Source organism: Serinus canaria, chromosome 17, assembly GCF_022539315.1.
Source record: "Serinus canaria isolate serCan28SL12 chromosome 17, serCan2020, whole genome shotgun sequence".
Classification (NCBI taxonomy): Eukaryota; Metazoa; Chordata; class Aves; order Passeriformes; family Fringillidae; genus Serinus; species Serinus canaria.
Window position 1 is genome coordinate 10965094 of NC_066330.1, and position 22600 is coordinate 10987693.

Sequence of the window (22600 nt, forward strand, 5' to 3'; positions counted from 1 at the left end):
AGCCCAACGCAGCGGAGCCCCGCCCACCGCCTGGCCCCGCCCTCCTCTTGACCTCGCCCCGCCGCCCGCAGCCGTCGCGGCCCCGTGCCCGCCCGTGTTCGTGTCCGTGTCCGTGGACGATGGTGGCGGCCCGGGGCGCTGCCGCCCGCCGCGGAGCGCTGCTGCTGCTGCTCACCGCCCTCGGATCCTTCCGTCTGCGCCTTGCCCGTGCCGGTGAGTACCACCTCGTTCCCCCCACTCCCATCTCCGTGTCCTCTCCCTTCCGCCGCGGATGCTCGTGTCCTCTCCTACGACGAACCCTGGTGCGGTTGTTGTGTCCCCCCTCCCTTCTCCCTCAATATCCCCATCCCCACCAGGGATCAGCATCTGTGGGTGTTCGTGTTCTTGGGTGGAGCAAGATAGGAGGTTCCCCCGCCACAAAGCCCCACGGGGGTTTCTCCCACCTCGCAGCGCTCCCCGGGGATGGGCAGCGCCTCCCCGTCACTCTCCTGCCGGCTGCTGCAGGCAGGGGCCTGGCAGCGGGCGGCAGCGCCGCAGGGTTGGTCCCCAGCAGCTGTTTGAGGGGGCTGGAGGGACCCACAGATGTGGATCCTGGAGTGGGGAAGGAGCACATAATCATTGGAGCGGCCCTCATGAAGCACCTTTATTGGTAGGAAAAAATTAAAACAACATCAAATACCACTGAAACAAAGAAAAAAATAGGGGCGCTGCAGTGACCGAGCCATCCCGGGGAGCCGCCGGCGGCTGCGCTGGAGGGAGCCCTGTTTGCCCACCTGCCTCATTGCCCCGGGAGCGGCCGCAGCACCGCCCCGGTACACCAGTGACGGTGACGTTTCTGCTCTCCGCCGCGGCAGAAGGAATGGGTGGCCTTCGCGCCTTCCCGTGCAGCACCGCCCTAAGCTGCCCTGCTGGCTGCTGAAGGGTGGTTTCGGGGCGTTCAGGTTTGATTCGTTTGAGTTTCGGGGTCTGGGTTAGGACGTTTTCCCTCCTGGGGCGTCTGGCACTGGTCGTGCTCCGTGTCCTCTTGCTCTGTGTTCACTGCTGGGGTGCGCAGGGCTGTGATGGGCACAAACAGCGGCCCCAAAGCCCCAGCCAGTCCCAGGCCCCGTTGCTGCCTGAGGGGAAGGCTGTGGCTGCCCGCCCCGGGGAGGTGCCGTGTCCCTGCCTTGGTACGGCCTGTCTCGGGCAGGTGCTTTCCGCCTGGCTGGCGCTGGAGACGGGAAGGGCCTCCTGGCTCCCAGCATTGTTTGCGGATCTGATATTGTTTCCCTTCCCGGGCTCCCGGCAGGGCAGACGCCGGGCCGGCGGACGCCGGGCAGGCAGCCTGCTGTCACCGGGTCCCGGGTGGCCTCTCCATGCTTCTGAGGGACAGCGGAAAGCTGCAATAATTTTAAAATCTCTCAGTGAATCAAAACATCTGTGTGTTTCCACGTCGGAGGGTTGGAGGCAGAGATGGGGATGCTCCTGCACTCCCCCTCTTCCCACAAGCCAAGGCTGGGGTGGCCTAGCCAGAGGTACTGCTGACACAGGCTGAGCTGGGAGGGAGGAGATCCAGGCTCAGATGAGACAACAGTGATCCAGCATAATCTCTGCTCCTCCTGAATTTAGGGGTTAGCGTGGAATCATCTGGCCTGACAGTGCTGGTTGCGCTGGGTCCCTTGAGAGGCTGCTGGGGTGGCTGTGCCCAGGTGCTGTCAGGGGGTGGTGACAGTTTCCCTTTCCCTTTTCTTCCCCTTCCTTCCCAGCCCGAAGAGGATGCTGGAGATGAGGTGAGCATGAGGGGCCTGGCACCACATCAGCAGCCTGTTCCAGTGCTGGGATGTTGCATGCTTTTGGCACATGTGGGATTCAATTTTCAGCTCAACCTCTTTCCCCTGAGAGAAGCTGGGGATGGTGTCTTTGCACTGTTCCCAACAGCAGCATCCCATTGCCAGGAGTTTGAGGTTGTATGTCATGTGACAGTGGGGAGCTCCAGGTGGGTTTCTCCTGGGGATGGCTGAAGAAAATATCCCTGGGATGCTGGGCAGGCAGAAGAGTCTCTATCCCACCACCATCACCTTTCTCTGAGTGCAGTGGGGAACAGGAAGCATTGGCTGTTTCTTCTCACTTTATAATTGCCTTTCCTGGGCAGATGGGGCCAGGCTTGGCTTTCTCTGGGGATATCTCCTGGCAAGCCCAGGAGCAGCTCCTGTTCTGGAGCTTGTGAAACTGGCTCTTGGCAAGGAGACAGCCAGGTAGAAGGTCCTGCACCACCATACCCATGTCCTCCTGCCTCTGCAACTCCATCAAAGCTTTTTCAGACAGGGGTTGGCATCTCCTTCTCCTCCTCCTCACTTTCTTTGGCTGGCGCTGCGACCCAGAGCCGCTGCAGCAGATGCCATATCCCAGGATGCAGCTGCACGTGGCTCAGTAACATCCTTGTCTTGCTGTGAGCCTAATCCAAGCTGGAGGAAGGGCAGCAGTGTTTTGGAGGTGCTGCAGGTGGTTTAGGTTTGCTTGCTGCTCCTCAGCTGGGCTTTTTTCTCCCACATGTCTCTATGCATCATACTAGGCTTTGGGCAGAGGGCTGCCTTGCTTTGTTTCCTGGCTTCATTTCCTGGAACATGAGTGACAGCCATATTTCTCCCTGCTTCTTGAGTAACTAGGTTGCCAAATTTCATCTATTATCAATGTTATTATTGTAAACAAAAAAAAAACCCCAGTTTTCCAAATGGGATGACAGGCTAGAACCCCATTTTTTAATAATCCTGAACCCTGCTGCCACAGCCATCAGTTCACATCCCAGATATCTGGAGAAGATGCTCAGCAAAATCTGAGTTTTGTTTCCAGTCCAAGTGACCTATTTGGCCACGTTTGACCTGCTGGCTCTGCACTGCTGCTCCTCCTCATGATGCTCTGCAGGGGTATGGGTGGGAGCGCAGATGCTGGTGTTGATACTGGCTGCCCCTGCTCTGCAGTGGTGCATGTGCTATTCAAACTTCCCAGCTGGGCATGGCTAGGCAGGAGCCATCCCCTGGGAAGTTCCCAGGCTCAGCCTGTGGTGGGATTGTCCATCTCTTAGCTTTTCTTCCTTGCCTGCTTGTCGTCACTGCACTGGGAATAGGGTTGGGACACAGTGGGTGCAGTAGCCCCAGAGACCCCCATGCTGACCCCTGAAGCTGCGGCAGCTCCAAGCCACTCTTGGGAGCAAAACATTGGGACTGGTGCTGTGCCTGTGGTGCTTGCAGGGGCCTGGCTGCCCTGCCAAGTGAAGGGAGTGATCTCAGCCTCGCAGCATTCTCTGAGTTGATCTGCAGGTTGCAGCCCCAGTTTTCTCTTGAGGCACAGGAAAGGTTGTCTGGGTCCCCCCTGGGAGTGGTGGCAGTGCTGGGCAGTAGTCCCATTCAGCCACCACACCACCAAGCCTCCCGTGGTGGGGGGTCCTCTGATACACTAGTGCAGACCAGATGTTTCTCCAGGCAGCAGCTGGGGTGCTGCCCATGTGGTTTTATTCTTGGAAATAAAGTCTCCACCTTGTTATCTGGGGTTACTTGTGCTCAGCTGGTTCCCACTGTGGGAAAGGAGCCCTTGTGGGCGTGAGGTGTGGAGGAGCTGGGATGTACAGCACAGGCATCCCACAGGGCTCCAAGGATCTGGTACCCAAGCCAGGGACATGGGCAAGGCTCTGTCTGCAGGCCTGAGGAGGGGAAACGGGTGAGAAGATGCTGATAATTCCAATAAAAGAATCAGCATCAAGGAAGAGTTTATGGAAGAGATGGGGTGAAGGTTTGTCATCCCTTTTGCTGTATAGCTTTGTGGGGATGCCCAGCAATACCCTGGGGCTGCCGATGCGTGGAGAGCTGGAGCTCAGGGTGGGGAAACTGGGATTCTGGAGCCAGGGGTCTGCTTGCACTGTGCAGGGTCAGGTCCTTTGCATCTGTGATTTCCTCGCAGCTCCGGAGACTGGTCCCCCACCCCAGGGATCCCTCAGTTCCCAGGTTGCCTGAGTCTTACTGCAGCTCAGGGGAAGGTGCATCGATGTTTGCATGAAATGTCTCTTCTGGGCCATGGGGGTATTAAGGGAGGTAATCGGCTTAGCCCTGCCGGGTGCTTCCGGGGGGGGGCACAGCATCAGGGGGTGACAGTGTGGTCAGGGCACTGGGGACACGGAGATTGGTGGTGGATGACAGAGACTAGAGGAGTGATGGGGGCTATCAGGGGTGACAGTGTGGCAGGGGGAACAGAAGGGGTCACAGGATGGACAGTGTGCTGAGGACAGGAGATGTGTGGTGATGCTGGAGACGGGAGGGGTGATAGCACAGTGGGGACTCTGAGAATGAGAAAGTTAATGGGGGCTGCTGCAGACAAGAGCGATGGGCATATTGTAGACAGGATGGGTGGTTTGGTGCCCAGGGACAAGAGGGCTGATGGGATGCCCTGTCCCCATGTGCAAGGTGCTGGGTCCCTGGGCACAGGGTACAGAAGCTGCCATCAGTTCCATCCCTCATTAAATCCATAAACGCTGTGCCCTGGTGCTTGGTCCCCACCAAGAGCTCTGGGTCTGGTCCCCGAGGGGGGTAGTGGCTCCCCTGGACTGGCTGGTCCCAAAACCCTTGGGTCTGGCCCCAGTGCCACTGCCAGCACTGAGGTATCTCCCTCCTGTGCCTAGGCATAACCCAGCACTGCTGCTGCTCCAAATGGCAGCTGCAGTCCTGTAATTAGTCACTTTGTGACCTAACAAGAATTGCAACAGGAAGAAACTGGCCGTTAAGTGCCTAGAGTGAGATTTGAATTGGTGGAAGGAAACGCAGCCAGAGCAGGTCCCAGTCCCTGCCTTATCCTGCCCTGGATCACCATGGACTGCAACCGCCCATGTTAACCATGCACACTGTGGCACATGCTGGGGTACTTCCTGCACAGATAGAAGATGGCAAAGCTATTGAGAGGTATTATCTGTTTGAGTGGGAACCCATCGCACTAGGTAGTTGACGTGAGAGGTGACATGTCAGTTGAGTGCTGTCAGGGACCCTGACTCATCGTGATACAGGGGTTCCCTGGGCTCCTGGCCCCTGTTCTGTTCCTACAGAAAGGACAATGTGGTGGGGGTGGAGACAGGAGGTGTGGAAGGTGCAGGTCTCCAGTGCACCCCTAGCACCCATGGCTGCTCTCTTGTGGGCAAGGAGCTGCTCTGCCTCGGGGACTTCATCATCTCGCACCTGTCAGAGGAGTGAGAGGGCCCTAAATCAGAAGAGAGGGCAGCCTGGTGAGCTGCTGTAACGTGACCCATCCTGCAGCAATCATTCCTGGCTTCTTTGGTAGGAAGAAGAGGGTTTCCCTGAGCTGACTCTTCCTATGCAGCATATACACCAAAATCTCTGGGTCCAGCTCTTTTGCCACCATCTGCAGTCCTTTATCAGGAGCCCTCAGATGCTGCATACACCAGCACCCCTAGGATGCTGCTGTGCATCCCATGGACACCTGTTTCTGTGTTGGTGGGGCCACTCAGTTTCTGGGTTCTGCTCCATGGGACACGATGGCCCTGCAGGTCTTTATCACTGGTGGTGGCTGAATCAGTGCAGGCATACCTGTGGGTGCAGCCGCACCTGTGGGTGCAGCCACAGCAGGTTGGGTGCTGCAGCCCCCACGTCTCTGCCTGCCTCTGCTCTTGCATGTCCACCAACATGGAGGGTGCCCACCCAGAGTCCCCTTGACAGCTCTTGTTCCAAAGGCTCTTCTTCTAATGGCTATTCCAACATCTATAAAGGTTGGCCCCTATTGCTCCAGCACTCGTGGGTGAGCAGCTATGTCCCCAGGCATCTGTTTCAGGGTCATGGATTGGTGGGAGCACCAGGGCTGGTGCCAAGCGATGACTAGACAAAGGGAGCTGGACAGACAGACAGAATCCCCACCTTGAACAATGCCACCTCTGAGCTGCTGGAGGCATGAGCAAAATTTTGCTGGTGCCTCTTTCCCAAAGGCTACAGGATGTCTCTGGTGATGGTGTGGGATGGCTTTGGCTTTGCTAAAGAGCGTCTTGGCCGTGGCAGGTGCAGTGGTGCTGCTGCTCCAGATGGATATTTCCAGCCCAGTAGTGAGAGTGCGTGGGAGCCTGTGTCTGCTTTCACATGACCGAGCTGTGGTGGCCCCTGGCCTGGCAGTTCCTTGGGTGCTGAGCTGTGGGGTGGACTGCCCTCTCCCATCTCCCTGCCATCACACAGAGAGAGCTAACCCAGGGCTGTGGCTCTGCTCTGGCTCAATGAGCAAGTGTGTACCCATGGGGTGCACTCCTGCTCTGGGTCAGTGCCCAGGAATGCCCTTAGGAGAGAGCTGCACCCCACTCCCTTCCTTCCAGACTGCTCAGTGCTTCAGGTGGTGCTTGCTGTGCACCATAGCCCTGGCCACCACCTGCTTCACTTGTGTTGTGGTGCAAAACGTGCCCAATAAGAAGGGAATTAAAGAACCCAGCCCAAGCCCCAGCAGGCTCAGTGCATATGCAAAGTTCATTGGTATTTACTTGAGAAAAACCTAATAAACAAGTCTTAAAGTGGGTGGTTCAAGCTGCAAAGAGCAGCCAGATGCACTAGGATGAGGCAGCGTTGGTGGCAGCCTGGGGTCCCCAGCATGGGTGGGTGTGCATGCAGCAAAGCAAAGCCAGCGGCAGGTTTGGGCCGGTAGGCCTGGGGAAATGGCGTATGGCACCTGGCTTGCCTTTTGCTTTTTTTATTATTTCTTCTCTTCCTGAATATCTGAAGCCACTTGTGGCTGGAGACCCCCTGGCACAGCAGGGACACAGGGTGGGATGCAGTGGGGCACATCCTGGGTGTGGCAGCCTCTGCAGGGCTGCAGTTGGGGTTTTCAGCATCCAGGGTTGTTGAAACTGGGATACCCCTCACTGGCTTGATGCCTTCCTCACCAGCCACAGGCAAGGGGAGCAGTATTCTCTACTACCTCCTAGCTCTGCCCAGTCTCTGCTGGGATCTGGATTTCTGGCTTGCTGGAGCTGTTTCCAACCATCCTGGTGCTGTCTCCTGTTCCTCCAGCCCTGTCAATCCAGCTGTTTCGTTTGCACATCAGGCAGGCTGCCAGGGCAAGGAACAGGGATTTTTCTGACCTAATTAAGGGCTTTGAGTAGTGATGACACAAAATTCCATTCCCTCGGCCTGCTGTAGATTGCCTGGTTCTGCCCCAGCCTGGAATCACAGGAGCAACTTGGGATTTTGGGGTGCTTGTGGATGGGGTCTCCTCTAGAACAGGGACAGACTCGGGGGAGCACTGATGGTTGGGAGGCAATGTGTTTGGGGATGCCAAGGGCTTGGCATCTCCCCACCTCTGCAGGAACCTGGCTCAGTTCCTCCTGGCCCTCCCTTTCCCCCTTGGCATTGAACATGAAGCAGGACAAGGCATGGAAGACCATCATGATGGCCTCAGGGCTGCAGCATGGGTGCCCACCACACTGTCTCTACTGCCTGGCCCAGGACTCTGGGCTGGTGGCCCCAAAGCAGCAGCAGCTGGACAGCTGGGTGAGGATGGGGGTGGGAGGTGGGAGTGGGGAGAGTGGTGAGGATGAGGCCTTTCTCCATTGTTCCTGGGTGGGGCTGTGTCTGGTGGGACTGTCCCATGAGTGGGACTGTCCCCTCAGTGGGAGCAGGGTGCAGTAGAGTTGTTTGCTGTGCAGGCATGGAGAATGCTCCCTGGGGTTCCCTACAGGTGTTCCCTGTCCCCAGCCTGTGGCACAAGGCTGCTGGCACTGTTTCTTGGCCATGACAGAAACTTAGCTGGAGATCATCTCTGCCAGCTGGGCCAGACCTCAGCACCCACCAGGTGAAGCTGGGAGTCAGGACACAAGCCCTGGTGGCCTCAGGGATGGGAGCTGGCAGCATGCTGCATCTGCCTGACCAAATCTGCTGAAGCACAAAGAAGCATTTCCAGCTGCTCCCTTATGGTGGACTAGCACACACTGGTGCTGCTGCAGGACGTGGGGTCAGACTGGTGGCCATGGCTGTGCCACATGCTCTGTCCCCAGCGGTGACGTGATGTGACCAGCATCCCCCCAGTCCTGGGTTGCGGGGTCAGTGCTGCAGAGAGCCCTGCTCCGCTGGCTCTGGGGGAGAGAGGGGCTTGGCTGCTGCATTTTCAGGGGCAGGAGCACAGCAGTGACGTGAGCAGCTGCTGGCGGTGGCACAGGGACTGCCCCAGCTGTGTCCAGGAGTGGGCATTGCTGCAGGGGTTCAGCCCAGACCCCATCCACCTGCTTCCTAGTGGAAGAGACAGCAGGGCAGGTGGATGCAGCTGGGTCAGGAAGCCCACCAAGTCACAGCCACCAGCGGAGTGTCCATCCTGCAGTCACTCTATGTGTCACTTGTGGCTGGTGTGTATCACCTCTGCTTGGTGTGTGTCACCCGTGGCTGGTGTATACAGCATCCAGCCTGGCATTGCTACTGCAGCTGCTGGCAGTCACTACCACCGACTCATTTCAGGAACCACATCCCTTGGCGTGGGGCAATGCAGGTGAGGTGCTGGGGTGCCTCAGCAACCTCTGCTTCTGCCTGCTGCTGGACAGCAGCACTGCCCCTGCCCAGGGAGGCTCTGGACAGGGGGAAGCAAGACCTCGGGGGCTGAGGTCTGTTAGGAGCATCATGCCATCCTGCCTGTCTGATGCCTGCCCGCCAGCCTGCCCTGGGCCTGCTCCAAGTGCTCCTTCAGAGCCAGGAACACTTTACAGAGCTGGGAGGAAGCCATGGCCAGTGCCAGCTGGCAGTGGAAGTACTGGGAGGGCAGGCTGCAAGGCAGGGCCCTCAGCAGTTCCCACATTATCTGGCTGGAGGAGGAGGATGAGGAAGAAGAGGAGAAGGAATGACCTTAGAGTGGAGCTGGCAGAAACAACACCACTGCAGGCCCTGGGGGGGCTGTTGCCACTGCTGGGGTTCTGTCATGGCCTTGCTGTGGTCTTCCCTCAGCCTCAGCCAGCATGCAGGGGCCCAGCGTGGGAGTGAGACCTGCACCCTGTTCCCCAGACACCCCAATATCCCCCCTCTGTTGCCCATGTCCCACCAGGGGCCATGTCCTGCTGCTATAGAGGGGCCAGACCCGGTGGTCCTGGGCAGGCTGCTCTGTGCTCACGTGCCTGTGTACCAGAGCCCAGTAGGCTCAGCCCATGCCCAGTGGGCTCTGCCAGCTCCCACTGTTGGCGCTGGGGCTGGCAGCTGAGAGGGAGGCTCGTTGTTGGCATTGCTAGGACCTTAAACATTCGCACCAGTGCTTGGTGCTCATTAATTATCCTCTTATGTTCACTTTTATCTCTCTATCTGCAACAGTGACGCAGCGGGGGCAGTCCCTGCCTCCCTGGACACACAAATGTCCTCCTCGGGTATATTTTTGTTTCTTTTTCACCTGTATGTTTTGGCATAAGTATGGAAGAGCTGCGCCATCCAGTCTGAGACTGCCAGTGGCTCTATGCCCTGCCTGGGCACCCCCTGTCACAAGCACTCTGCTGAGTGCCACCCTGGGTGCTCGGCACAGCTCTCCCTAGGGTGAGTCCTTGGGGATGGAGCTTTGTGCTCAGCTTTCCCCCATGGATAACACATCCAGAGGCCTTGCTGCTCACATGACTATGTTTCCTTCTGGGCACAGGTCTGTTCCTGCTTATATGTGTCCCCAGCTCATGCCCACCTGCTTGCTGTCTGTCTGTGCCAACTGCTGTGTCCCATGCACCTGCTGGCCTTGGGCTGGGGTCCTGCCTGCAGGGAGTCACTCAGCTCCTCCAGCACCAACAGCTCAGCCCAGGTTTAAGCTCAGTTTAAGAGGTTACCCCAGTTGTGCTGTTCTGGTCTCCCTGCCCACCTGCACAGGAGTTTAGCACTGTGGCAGGGCAATATCAGCAACTGGAGCATCCCCCTCCTCTGAACACCCCTGGCACATCTGGACAGCAGCATCCTGGGTATGCCGTGTCTGGTGCTGGCTGCACATTGCATATCATTCATTGCTTGCTTCTCTGGTCTGTACTATCCTGCTGGCAGGGCCATGCAGGGTTAGGGTCCTTGCAGGACCCCAGCGGGATGCCAGCTTGGGTCCCTCTGCCCATCCCACTTGTGGCCAGGCCATACTGGGCTGCACTGGTGCTAAGCAGGGATCATGGTTGGGGTGGGGGAATCCCAAACTCGCAAGGTTCAACAGCAGCCTGCAGCTGCAGAGGCAAGACTGGGAGCTGCAGCAGGCACCCTGGCACTGTTAACAGGTGGTGGCATGGTGGTGACATGGCCACAGCTGGGTGGAATTGGGACCCACAAACTGTGCTAGCCCAAGTACTCTGCCTCAGGGTGAGTGTTCAGGAGAGGGGGGACCCATGGCTAAAGTGTTGGGGAACCCAACATCTGCCTGGTCGAGCAATGGACAGGTGGCACCAGCCCCAGGAATGTGTGAGTGTGCAAGGGTGGGGCAGCATTGGGGCAGTGCAGTTTGACAGCCCCACAGGATGGCAGCGGTCAGGGCTGGATGTGCCCATGTGGCACCTGGGTGGTGGGACACAGAATGCTCGGTCCCCATCACCTAGCATGGCATTCAGGTGCCCACTCCCACCAGCAAAGGACTCTCACTGCTGAGTGTTGAGTTGGGTTCAGGGAATGGCAAAGCCCCTGTGGGCCCCCTCAGTCCACAGGGTGCCCACACAGTGATGCCAGCTCACCAGTCATTGGCTGGTTACACGTGGGGAGCTCTCAATTGCAGCCAGTGACAGCTGGGCAAGCACAGCTCATTCCTCAAACAGAGATAACAGCCTTCACTGGGATCCAGCCTGGGCTTCATGTACCAAGTTGCTGGTCTCTGGCTCAGGGCTCTGCACCCATCACTCCTCACAAGGTGGCTCTGAGGGTCTTGTCGATGTCTGGCTCTGTGGGGTGACCCACACTGGGGTGACTTCCTCTGACAGTGATCAGCTTCTGGCAGCATTTGTTTTGGGAGATGTTTCCATGAGCACAGACAGGGGCCCCTACAAGTGTATTCCCCACTGCCCCACGGGGCTGTGACGTGTCTCCAGCCGGAGGCTGCACAGTGCCACAACCTCCTCCTGCCCTGTTTTTTAAACAGAGTGGCCTTGAGAGTAACCCTGGGGAGGTGAAGCCAGGAGCCAAGTCCAATTTCTGTGCTTAGACATCTGATTATTTCCCCATTAAGCACTAAATGTCCCCCAGCCACATGGCCAAGCCCCACACCATCCCCAGGAAGCAAACAGTCCAGCAAAGAACCCAGCTCCCATGGGCACAGTGGGCACTTTTCCCCACCCCGAGTGCACCCCCTCCAGGCAGCTGTGCCTGGTGTAGGGGTCAGCCAGCATTAAAATTGCAGTTGGTGCACCCTTGCCAGTGTCAGCCGAGGTGGGGAAGGTGATGACTTCCTCATGGACTGCAGCGGAGAGTTGCCCAGGCACAGGCTGGAGGTTCTTAGTAGCAGCTGCACCCTTCAGGGAGCAGTATGATGGTGAAATATGGCCATGGAAAGGCAGGGGGTTGCATATCCCATTTGTGTGGCTTTGGGGTGATATCTTTCCTGCACTCTTGCTGGGGGAGCAGAACTGTCATGATTTCATGACTCATCTTCTGCCGGTTCTATCCTGTTTAGGACTCTGAGCTGTGTACTGGGTGCTGCCCCCCTCAGTGCTGGAGTGCGCCAGGGCTCTGCCCGGTGTTGCCATCCCCAGGCGCAGGGACAGGGACAGGCAGGTGGCCGGATATGCTGTGTCAGGGACTGCTTGCGGTGCGTGGGCTGGTGCTGGGAGCCTGCTCCTGCTGTGATTCATTGCCAGCCTGGCCCTGCTCCCAGTGCAGCCCCACAGTCCTGCTCCCTGCCCGCTGCTGCCTGTGGGAACACTGCGAGGTACGGCCATGCGCGGCAAGGTGAGGGGCAGAGTAGGGCAGCTGTGTGCCGCACCCTCAGCCAGCTGCTCAACCCCATCCAGCTCTTCCTCCCATGCAGTTGTGCCCAGCCTGAGTGATGGGTGCGCTGAAGGGCACCTGGTTCCACAGTGCCACCCCTTGTGAGGGAAAGACACTCAAGCTGCAGCAGGACCAGCAGTGTCACCATCAAAGCCAGGACCCACATTGTTGCCCCGAACAGCCCCCTGCCACAGGTGGTACCTGAGTGCTGGGCCTTTATGTCACAGTTCCTGTCTTCTCCAGCTCTGCACATGGTTTACCACCATCACCTGGCTCAGAACTCAGCTTTGTGTAGGACATGGGGACCTTGTGTCCCCCAGAGAGGTCCACCTCCTGGGATGAAGACCCAGCCATGATGGCACTGCCATGGCACAATGGGTTGGTGAGGCTGGAGCCTGGGGGACTCATGCCTGTACCCAGGGAGTGGAGACTCCCTGGGGCTGACATGGGCGTAAGATGCCCCATGAAACTGTGAACGAGGTTTGGGGTGCAGTTCAGTGCCAGGGAGGGCTGGCTCCCACTGCTTCCTGCAGGGAATCCTGAAGGGATGGGAGCCGAAGTGCTGGTACCAGCACTGTCATACCCCGCTGAGACTTTGGGGGAGTTTGTGACTTTTGATTTGACAGTCACCACACCAGCATCAGTCTGTGCTAGTTGGATTTCATCTCCCCATGCAGGGCAGGCAGCAGCAGGAGATCCTGGTGCTGCAGCACTCCCACATTGTGTCCCACCGGATGGTGGCACCCTGGGGCTGGGGACCCTTGGGGGGTATGGGCACTGCATGCTCATCACTGCAACTGCCTTGTGCATGTCATGAGTCACAGACTACCTCAAGTTGGAAGGGACCCATGAAGATCATTGAGTCCAACTCCTCAGTAATTAAGCCCGTGGTTAATTCCAGGTGGTAATGGAATTAACCACGGGCCTCCTTGTGGAGGCAAGGTGGGGCCTTGGGGCAGCTGTGGTGAAGCCCATTGATAGCCAGGAGCTGCAGCAGGGCAGCCATAGGCAGCCCGGGGCAGCTGGGTCCCATTCCAAAAAGCTGTGAACAGACCTGGGGGTGTGTTTGACCCCTCTCCTCCTCCTGAGCTGTTTTGTCCTGTCCCCACAGCAGCATCGTGTCCCCGGAGCCTGGACTGTGCCCTGCAGCGCCGGGAGTTCTGCCCGCCGGGCTCCGGTGCCTGTGGGCCCTGCCTGCCCCCCTTCCAGGAGGACGACCACGGGCGCTGTGTCCAGAAGCAGCTCTCACCCAGTGGTAGGTGCACCACCCTCCACCCCTCTGCCTGCACACCTACCCTGCAGCTCTGGGAGGTTCTGTGCCTCAGGACACCCCACCCCCCCCCCACCCCAGCAGCACCCCATCCTCTTCCTTCTTTCTATGGCAGCTGTATCTCTGTGGGGACAGCTGCTCTTCTCCCTCTCAACCCACTCACCTCAGCTTGGGGGGGGTGTTTGGGCTGGCAACCCCATCCTGCTCTATGTGCATCCTGCTCTGGTGATTGGCCCTGTCAGCACTGTGGGGAGCACAGGACCTCCAAGGACAGAAGTAGAACAGGCAGCTTCTGGGGATCTCCAGGATCTCCAAGGTCTGTCTGGCTGTTCCAGGGTTCAGGCTTTGCAGGAGCAGGTGAACCACCTTCAGCACAGAGCAGTGACTTATGCTGCCCATGACCTCACCCATCCCAGGGTGCCAGTGGGATTTCAGTGTCTGATTCCCTTTGGTTTGAGATGTTGGTCTGTGGTTCAGGACTGCTCTTTCCTCCTTGGGTGATACCCAGCATCTATGCTGGGAGGGCTGGAGTCAGCTGTGACTGGCAGGACCACTCCTTGGCTGCATACCAGGGCACCAAGGGCCATTCTGGGTGTTATTCCTGGCTCCGTCCCCATGGGATCTAAGGGGCTATGGCAGCCTGGGTGCAGCAGCCCATGGTCAGCCATCCCACTGCTTCTGCAGTACTTTAAAGGTGGTCCCAGTGCGGCTTTGGCACCTGTGCCCCTGGTTCAGCTGCAAAGACAGTGCTGGGGGCCAGGCATAGGCATATTTTAGCGTGACAGTCAACTCTTCATGCAGCTTGGAAAGCTGTGGCAGATTATTTCTGTGCCCCCTTGTCATGGGCTCATCTCACTGGTGAGTTAAGACCATAATTATGGCTCCACACAATTATTTATTGCTATAAAGTGGAGTGGCCTCTGTGGCTTGGGAAGAGGCCAGGACCGGCCATGCCCTCAGGTTCCTGGTAGGTTCTGCTGGGGACTGCCTGGATGCAAGGTACTCTGGGGCACCTCTGAGTCACCTCCTGGTGCAGAATGTATTGGTATCTCCCCCAACCCACCCTTCTCCACCTGCTTTTCACTCCCGCTACCCCCAAAAGTCTCCTGCTAAGGAGAATTGCCCTGTATATCAGAGGGTAGACCCCCAAAGCAAGACCCTTTGGCTGAAATGAGAGGGATGGCTGGGGGGATAAGAGGGGCTGGCACAGGAATAGGGTCTAGACTTGGTGTTTGACAGTAGTCAGCGCCCCTGCCATGGGCTCTTCATCCACCAGCACTGAATGACTTAAGCAGTTGTTTATAGTTCATTTTTTAATGTGAAGTCTTGAGAGCAAATTCCCCTCACACAAGGGCTGCACATGAGCTGGCATCTCCATAGCAACCCAGCTCCTTTCTGAAGAATGTGGCCACAGTTGCATCCTTACACAGAGAGATGCAAGACTGTGGTACCATCGTCTAAGGACTCACCATGGCAGGATGGTGACACCAAAGTCTCTCCCAGTCCCATCCTGTTGTCCCAAGCAATGCCACTAGCTTGTGGCAGCAAAAGTGTGGGGACTGTGTTAAATAAAAAAAGGGGATCCCCTCCCAAATCCTCTGTTTTAGCATTCTGAGGATGCCCAGCTCCTCTTGGCAAGGAGGCACCAATTATTTTTCCATGGGGGCTTTCTTTCGCATCCTGCCTGTACCTTTATCTGGTAGCAGCACTGGAGAGGGCTGCAAGTATGAAGAGGGGCTGTGATAGCTGCGTTTAGGGGGAGATACAAGGCAAACAGGGAGCCACTGTAGCCCAAGGATGCCTAAGGCTTTGAAGGGGATACCCATGCAGCCCTTTTGCTATGTAGGCAGACATAGCAAAATAGCAATCCTTTAAAGGGTTACACATCCTTGAGCCACTTGTGACTGCCGGTGATGCCAATCCTGGGATCCTGCCACTGTGCCATCCCCACTGCTTCTGGCAGGAGCCAGGGATCCTCTCCCAAAAGCAGCTTTTTGAAGTGAAAAGCACCATTTGGGGTCTCAGGAGGGCATGTGAGTGTTCCTGCCATTATGTGTAGGGCTCTCGACATACGTGGCACAGAGGTGAGATGGGATGTATGGAATCTGGGTACACTGCATCCCACAGCTGGCTGTCTGCACCTGGCTGCTGCTGTCTTGCACAGGGCTCTGAGCTCCCCAAAATCCCATGCACTCCATGGTGCTGCATGTGTCTGTCTTGTGGTGGGTTTGAGTGATGTGCTTTGAGATAGTGGGTCTTGCCCCTGCTTCTGCTTGACCAGCATGCAGCCCCACTGGCCTGCAGGAAGCACTTTGGGAAAAGGGGCCTCAGCTCACAGACATAGATGTTCCTCCTTCCCTGCTCGCTGTGCTGCCACCATTACAGATGACATCAGCCATCCTGGGCAGGACTGTAGAAATTAGTGGATGTGTAAGAATTTTGTGCCCTCCTGTGGACACTGTCAGTTACAGGTTTCCTCAATCCAGGGCAGAAGCCTTGTGTGTCTCTCCTTGGTCCCCGTTTTCCCCAAACTGTCAGGGTAGGTGTGTGTCCCAGGGTTGAGCCCTGAGGAGGTGGAAGCCTTGAGGGGGCAGAGCAGAGGGACTGCGGTGCTGTGTGCCAGCCTGGCCATGACATCATGCTGCAGCACTGGTGGCAACTACCATGAGGGGGCACCCACACCCTGCACAAGCCCTGCCTGCACCCCTCAGTGCCCCTGTGCATGTCCTGTGTGCCCCGTCCCTGTCAGTCCGTGGCCTGTGTGCTCTCCCTGGACACTGTTCCTCCCCGGCATCTTTGCTCTTGGGGCAGTCAGGCAGGAACTGGGGCTCACTCCAGCCCCGTTCCCTGGAGCAGCTCAGGGCCAGCATCTCACACACCCACAGTGACTGGCAGGACCCAGCCCTCAGTGCCCTCAAATGCGGGGTAGAAACTGTGGCATCACTGGGGGAGGTTTAGCTGCCACACAGAATGGGAGGTGGGCAGCTTTTAGCCACTTGAGAATTTGGTGATAAAGCTGGTTAGTGCAGGTAAGTGGCACAACCCAGGCGCTGCAGCAACGCCAGGACTCCAAACCACTGCCTCAGTTTTCGATGTGCCACTTCACACACCAACACAGGCTGGGAGACTGAGGAAGCTGGCAGCTGCTCTGACTGCTTTTTCAACTTTCTTTTTCTTTTTCCAGCCACATCACATCCAACACCAGCACAGCCTGGTGGTGGCACCCATGGGATGGACAGGGTTGTCCCCTATGGAGACAGACTTTTCCCAGAGTGCAGAGATGAGCTAGAGCCAAATGTCCCCATCCCAGGCATTAGGATGTCCCCTGACACAGGGCTATCCCAATCCTGGGCACCAGAATGTCCCACTAAGGCACAGGGCTATCACACTAGGTCCCATGCAACTCCCTTGCCCCTTGGGAGACCTTGGCCCCGTGCTAGCACCTTGTCACCATGGCACTCACCTATTGGGCACAGCACTGGCACAGCCCCAAACTGGCACCACTTGACCATGGTGCTGCTCTGGGATGCAAATAACAGGGTGCAAAGAGCCAGGGAAACCCAGGGCTCTAGCCAAGGGTAGGAGGCTGGGGAGAGTTTGGGGACATCAGGGCATGGAGGATGTAGGGACAGTGACTCTTGGTGCTTTTGTTTAAAGCAAAGAGTGTCACCCTTTAAAAAAGCAAGAGTGTCCCTCTTTTAAATTGTTTTTTGGCTCATGTGGCTCTGAGTCTCGTGGGGCAGCAGGGTGGGGGTTGTGCGTGGTTCCGGAGGGAATCGGTTTATTTCCAAACCCTGGATGTGAGGACAGATTCCAGAGGAGATATAATTCTTATGACCTTGAATTATGTGCCAGGACCACCTGCATTAGTATGTCTGGATTTAGGCCCCAGGGCTTCTCTGAGGGGACAGTCTGAATGTGAGCAAAGGAAACAGGGATAGGATGGGGACTGAGATGGGGACAGGAATGTCTACTGCCTTTGATGTTTGAGTTTAATCCTGTTAAAAGCAGTGAGTGTCAGAGCCGGACTCTGCTTGATGAGCCTGAGAAGAGCGACTCCACTCTTGCTGCAGTGCTGTCACCTCAGGCCAGAGTGGGAGTCCTGCCTGTGCCTGATGCTGCAAGAGCCTCCTGAAGAGCAGATGTCCCTCGTGGGCAGTGTGCTGGGACATGGGCTTGGACAGCCACCTGTGAGATACTGCTGGGGCCAGCCCCTGGGGGTACATCCCTTGCTGCATGGGGCTCCCAAAGGAGCTGCATCCCACCAGGCACTGGGCAGGAACCAACCCCTCTACTGGAATAAGGGCTCCCATGCTCTGCTGAACAGCCAAGCTGAGCTCTGCTCTGGGGTGGCTCCAGCCACTCTGGTCTATAAAGGACTCTGGTCTATTTTTGAGGTGAAAACCAGTGTTTGGGGTGAAACCAGGTGTCCCCTGACTGTAACTCACTGCGCTGAAGCTACCCCTCACCCTTGAGGCAGCAGGGCAGCTGGGGAGTATCTGTCCTGGTCCAGCTCCCATCCTTCCTTACTCTGAGCTGCTGTGTGACCCCAGGGGTAGGGATACAGGGCAGGTCCTGCACATTAGATGCTGGCACTCTACCCTCTCTCACAGTCTGCAGGACCTGGTGCCTCTGGCATGAGGGAAGATGCTGTTGCTCCTGATCCTCCAGCGCTTGTGGGGTGAAAATCCCACCAAACGCAGCTTTCAGAGAGCTGCATCTGAGGGGCCTCAGACTGAACTCCACCCGTGTTTCTGGAGCTGGGACAGGAGCTCCTTCTTGGGGGTACTGGTCTGGCCCTGGGGGTGGGCACACACCTGCACCCCACAGTGCCCAACTCACACCTGTTCTCCCTTAGGACGGACCTCTGTTCCCAGCTTGGAGGCAGAAATTGATTTTCTTGCGGATGTGCTGGCCAGGCAGGAGGCTCCTCACCACCCGCTTCAGGATGGCAGACCCAGGAGTAAGTGCTCATCCCTGTTCCTAGCAGGGACCCCCTGGCAGCCAGACTCTGCACCCCAGGCAGGTTTGCCTTCTGGAGCTGCCTGGGCACCACTCACCACTGCTCTGTCTTCTCCCGCAGCCACCCTGGTGCCCAACGGTGGCAGACAGCGTGTGGCCAGTGGGCTGAGAGAGGAGCATCTGCAGCAGGGTCCAGCCGGCACCATGGCGGCCACCACCCTCCTTACCACTGCCGCCGTCCAGAAGTACCCAGTGGAGGCATCCCCCATCCCTGAAAACGACAACATGGTGCTCGGTGAGGCGCTGGGACTCAGAGGAAGAGGTTTCACAGCCTCACCAGGGAAGCATGGGCTGGTGTCACCATGCTGCCAGCTCACCTGCTGTCCCTTGCTGTCCTCTCCACCTGGCAGGGCTGATCATGGTGTGCACAGTGGCCGGGATCTCAGCACTGATCGTGGCAGCCATCTGCTGGTACAGGTGAGCTGGGGCTGCTGACAGTCCCTCAGTGACCCTGTGCCCAGGGCAGTGTATTCCCATGCTTCCCAGGCATGAGGTGTTGGAAGAGAGGCAATTGTCCTCCCAAGGTGTGGCATCAGCTGGCTGGGGCAGGAGGACAGTAGTGAGACACCTCCGTGCCAGATGCAGGCTCCTGGGAGCAGATGGCACCTGGTGTGGGCATCACTGTGGTGCTGGGTGCTGGCACTGCCAGCACATTGGTGCTGTATGCCCAGGCCTCATGGGATGGAGGTGGCTATGCCTGTCATGGTTGCCATCACAAGGAATAGGGCTGACCCTCCAAGGGTCACTGGCTCCTCAATGGAGTCGTCTGCTCCTGTGGCTCCCCACATCATCTAGGATGAACTAGAGCAGTCATTGTGCCCACAGTAGGCACTGGTGAGGCACCTCAAATCCTGGGTTCAGTTTTGGGCACCTCATGGCAGGAAAGACATTGAGGGACAGGAGCATGTCGGAGAAGGGAATTGAGCTATCAAAAGGTCTAGAGCACAAGTCTTATGAGGAGCAGCTGAATGAGCTGGGAGGGCTCAGCCTGGAGAAAGGGAGGCTCATGGGTACAATCATCCTCTTTGACAGGAGGGGGCAGCCAGGGGAGGGTCAGCTCTGCTTCCAGGGAACAAGGGACAGGATGAGAGGAAATGGCCTCAAGCTGTCTCAGGAGAGATTTAGGTTGGATATAAGGGAAGATTCATATAAAGGGTGGTTGGGCATTAGGCTTTATGAAGGGCTGCCCAGGGAGGTGGTGGAGTCACCACCCCTGAAAGTGTTCAAAAAATATGTGGATGTGGCACCTGGAGATGTGGTTTAGCTGTGGGCTTTGGCAGTGCTGGGTTAATGGTTGGGCTTGATCTTAGAAAACTCTTCTAGACTTTGTGATTCCCTGATTCCAATGCCCCTCCCTGGCAGGCTGCAGAAGGAGGTCAGGCTGGCACAGAAAGCAGACTACTCAGCCCAGCGAGTAGCCAGCCCCCTGCCCTATGACAAGATCTCGGTAAGGTGCCCATATCCCTCCCTGTGGGGTGTTTGGCACACGGGCCTCAGTGCTCTGCTGGAGGCATTCCCGCACAGTGGAGGTCCTCCACCAGCCAGGCTGGGTCCCTCCAAAGCCCAGTCTCCACAGCTGTTCCTGCTCTCTCCGCAGCCTGGGGACAAGACGCTGGCTCAGAGTGCCCAAATGTACCACTACCAGCACCAAAAGCAGCAGATGCTCTCCCTGGAGAAGTAAGCAGCCTGGTAGCAGACAGCACATCCTGCCATTAACTGGGATGGTCCTCATCATCCCACTGGGCTTCACCTCCTCTCTACATCTTCTTCCCCCCAGGCATAAAGAGGAGCCCAAGCTGCCAGACTCAGCATCATCTGATGAGGAGAATGAGGATGGAGACTTCACCGTGTATGAGTGCCCTGGGCTGGCTCCGGTATGTGGGTGCAGGAGAGCCAGGGATCCCTGTGCATGTGGGGGTGTCCAGTAAGTGCCTGGGATGTGCATTTCAGTGTGAGGAGCCTTTTCCACATGTGCTTCATCAAACTCAGAGGTGGTCCAACCTCTGCCCCTCTGCTCCTCCCATGTCCTTGACGAGCTCCCACTGAAGCTCTCCAGGAATGGGCAGGAATGCATGTCCTGGCACAAGGATTTCCTTGGGAGCAGATAACTAAAGCAGCCCTTGGCACACCTGACCCACCATCCCTCTGGCGACAGGGGCATGGTCACCCCTCCTAGGCACCGGGGCTGGGGGAGCTCATCCTCATGCCCTCCCGATGCCTGGAGCAGCGCAGACATGTGACCCCTCACAGCCAGAGGATGTTCTTGGCTAGCAGGGGACTTTGGGGACGGGCATAACAGCTCTGGCTACAAAGAGCATAAAGAGGATGAAGAGGAGCCTTTTACATGGTAATAGCTGCGAGCGCAGCCATCAGGGCCCAGATCGAGGGTCATCAGTGGGTCTTTACAGGCCCATTAAAGGGCACTTGATCGCAGGCAGGCAGTCTGGACAGGGCATCCCATTCTTGCCAGCCGTGCCGTGGGGCCCATCCTGGGTTCCCCAGTCTGAGCAAGAAACTCGGTTCCTGCCAGCCAGGCTAGGACTGCTGTCCTGGGGTCCCCAGCCTAACTGTGGGATCCCATCCCACCCAAGACCTTGGGTTTTACACGTCATTCCACCTCATTCCCTCCTGCCAGGGAGGCAGCACCGTTCCAGAGTGACGGAAGTCCTGGTGTTTGTCATCCATTGCAGCCCACTTGGTCGCCCCCTTCCCCTCTTCCCTCCTCCCTGCCGGTCTGGGGTTCAGACCCAAACCCCTTGGGATGGGGCAGCTGAATCCCAACCTGCTTTCTGACCTCCTGCCTTTTCTTCCCCCATCCCTCTCCCACCGCCACGCACGGCAGACCGGAGAAATGGAAGTGAGAAACCCGCTGTTTGACGACTCCTCGCTACACCCCTCCAGCCCCAAGTCACAGCAGTAACCACCCCGTCTCCTGCGCCCCAGCTTGCTGCAGACTGTGCCCAGCGGGGTGGCTGTGCTGGAGGAGCACCCACAACTGGGCCGAGGGACGCTGCCAGACTGTTCGAGCCTGCCCAATAAACACCCACTAACAGCTATGGGGGGGGATCGCCCCCGTTTCCAGCGTCCTTGTCCTCTTTGCTGCTGTGATCGCGTCCCTGCATTGCCGTTTGCTCACAGCTCTCTCACGGGCGCAGGGGGGCGGCTGCTTTGGCACAGAAATTGGTGGGGGAAGGGGGGGCTGCGCCACTGTCCCTTTGTAGTTGGCTTTGAGGAGGGGGTTGCTGCTGAAGCTAGGCTGATGCATAGCAGCTGGGAAGGAGGCAGAGAGAGGGTTAGAAAGCAGAAGAGGGCCAGGAGGGCTGGGCATGCTCATGCCTGGCATCAGGGCTGCCAGCCTGCCCAGAGCACTTCTGCCAGGGATGGAGCCTTTTCCTGGAGAAGGTGGCATCATTAAGGGCTTCAGTGCCCATTCTGCCTCCTCCACCTCAGCCTGGGCAACTCCTGGCAGTAGGATAGTGCTCTGGGAGCAGGAGCAGCTCAAGCAGGCACTGGCAACACTCCCCAGGCTGCTCCTTCAGATGCTGCACTGTGCTCTGACCCCATTAAGAGTGCTGGGCTTCAGGATAGTCCCAGTGCCACTGTGGCCTGGGAGCCCACATCAGTCTGTGCTGGCAGAGGATGGGCTCTCTCTTACCACAGGCCTTAGCAGGGTAAAAGCTCAGAAAGGTGTTCAAAGTTTTGTTTTTAAGCTTAGGTGGCTGTGGGGGAGGAAGGAATAGGACTGGAGGGAGCTGGGGTGGCTTGAGAGGGGTTGCCAAGGCATGGGGGCTTTGCTGTGCTGCTTCAAACCCCACAGAGCCCAGGCCCTGGCAGCATCCTTGTGGAGCCTGACACTGTGCATTCTCTGAGCGTCCCTCTGTGGCAGGTGACAGTCTCCACTGCTCCATCCCAGGCACCTCTCAGGCCTCAGGCACTCCCTGCACCCTTTTGTTGCCCGCATCCAGCCTCACCAACATGCTCTTGCTTGGAGCCCAGTGCTGCTCCTCAAGCCCTCCCAGGTGCATAGGCCATGAGCCCCTCCAGTGGAAGGCCCAGAACAGGGTTTGGGTTACTTTGCAAGGTATGGCTTCATGTCCAGACCTGTTGGGGACTGTCACAGGCACAGGTCACCGGTTGTGCTCACTGGAGCCATTGCACACTCAGGCACGCATGGGCAGGGCAGGCAGCAGTGGCAGGGGATGTGCTGGCGAGTGGTGGTGGCATGGGACCATCCCTGTCCCTGGCGGGGTGGCTGACAAGAGGCCATCATGGCACAGATTCTGCCCCATGTCCTGCGCTTCCCCTCCCCTGGGCTGCTGCCACTCTTCCGACACCTCTCGTTGTTGTTGTATGAATTGTAGTTCTTTTAAAAGGAGATTTTATTAAACGATCATGTTTGAGA

General features: G+C 57.6%; 1 protein-coding gene across 3 annotated transcripts; it reads left to right on the forward strand.

Annotated features, from left to right (window-relative positions):
* The first annotated feature begins 60 nt into the window (after window positions 1–60).
* NPDC1 (neural proliferation, differentiation and control 1) lies at window positions 61–22600 on the forward strand. Of its 3 annotated transcripts, XM_030232993.2 has the most exons (9): window positions 61–213; window positions 13018–13161; window positions 18035–18139; window positions 18260–18433; window positions 18549–18615; window positions 19561–19645; window positions 19796–19875; window positions 19976–20072; window positions 21041–22600. In XM_030232993.2, the coding sequence occupies exons 1-9, from the start codon at window positions 120–122 to the stop codon at window positions 21116–21118; spliced, it is 924 nt and encodes a 307-aa protein (XP_030088853.1). In that variant the 5' UTR covers window positions 61–119; the 3' UTR covers window positions 21119–22600. The 3 variants fall into 3 exon arrangements, with proteins under 3 accessions (XP_030088853.1, XP_018773460.2, XP_030088852.1); XM_018917915.3 differs by having other exon boundaries at window positions 19561–19875; XM_030232992.2 differs by having other exon boundaries at window positions 13021–13161; window positions 19561–19875.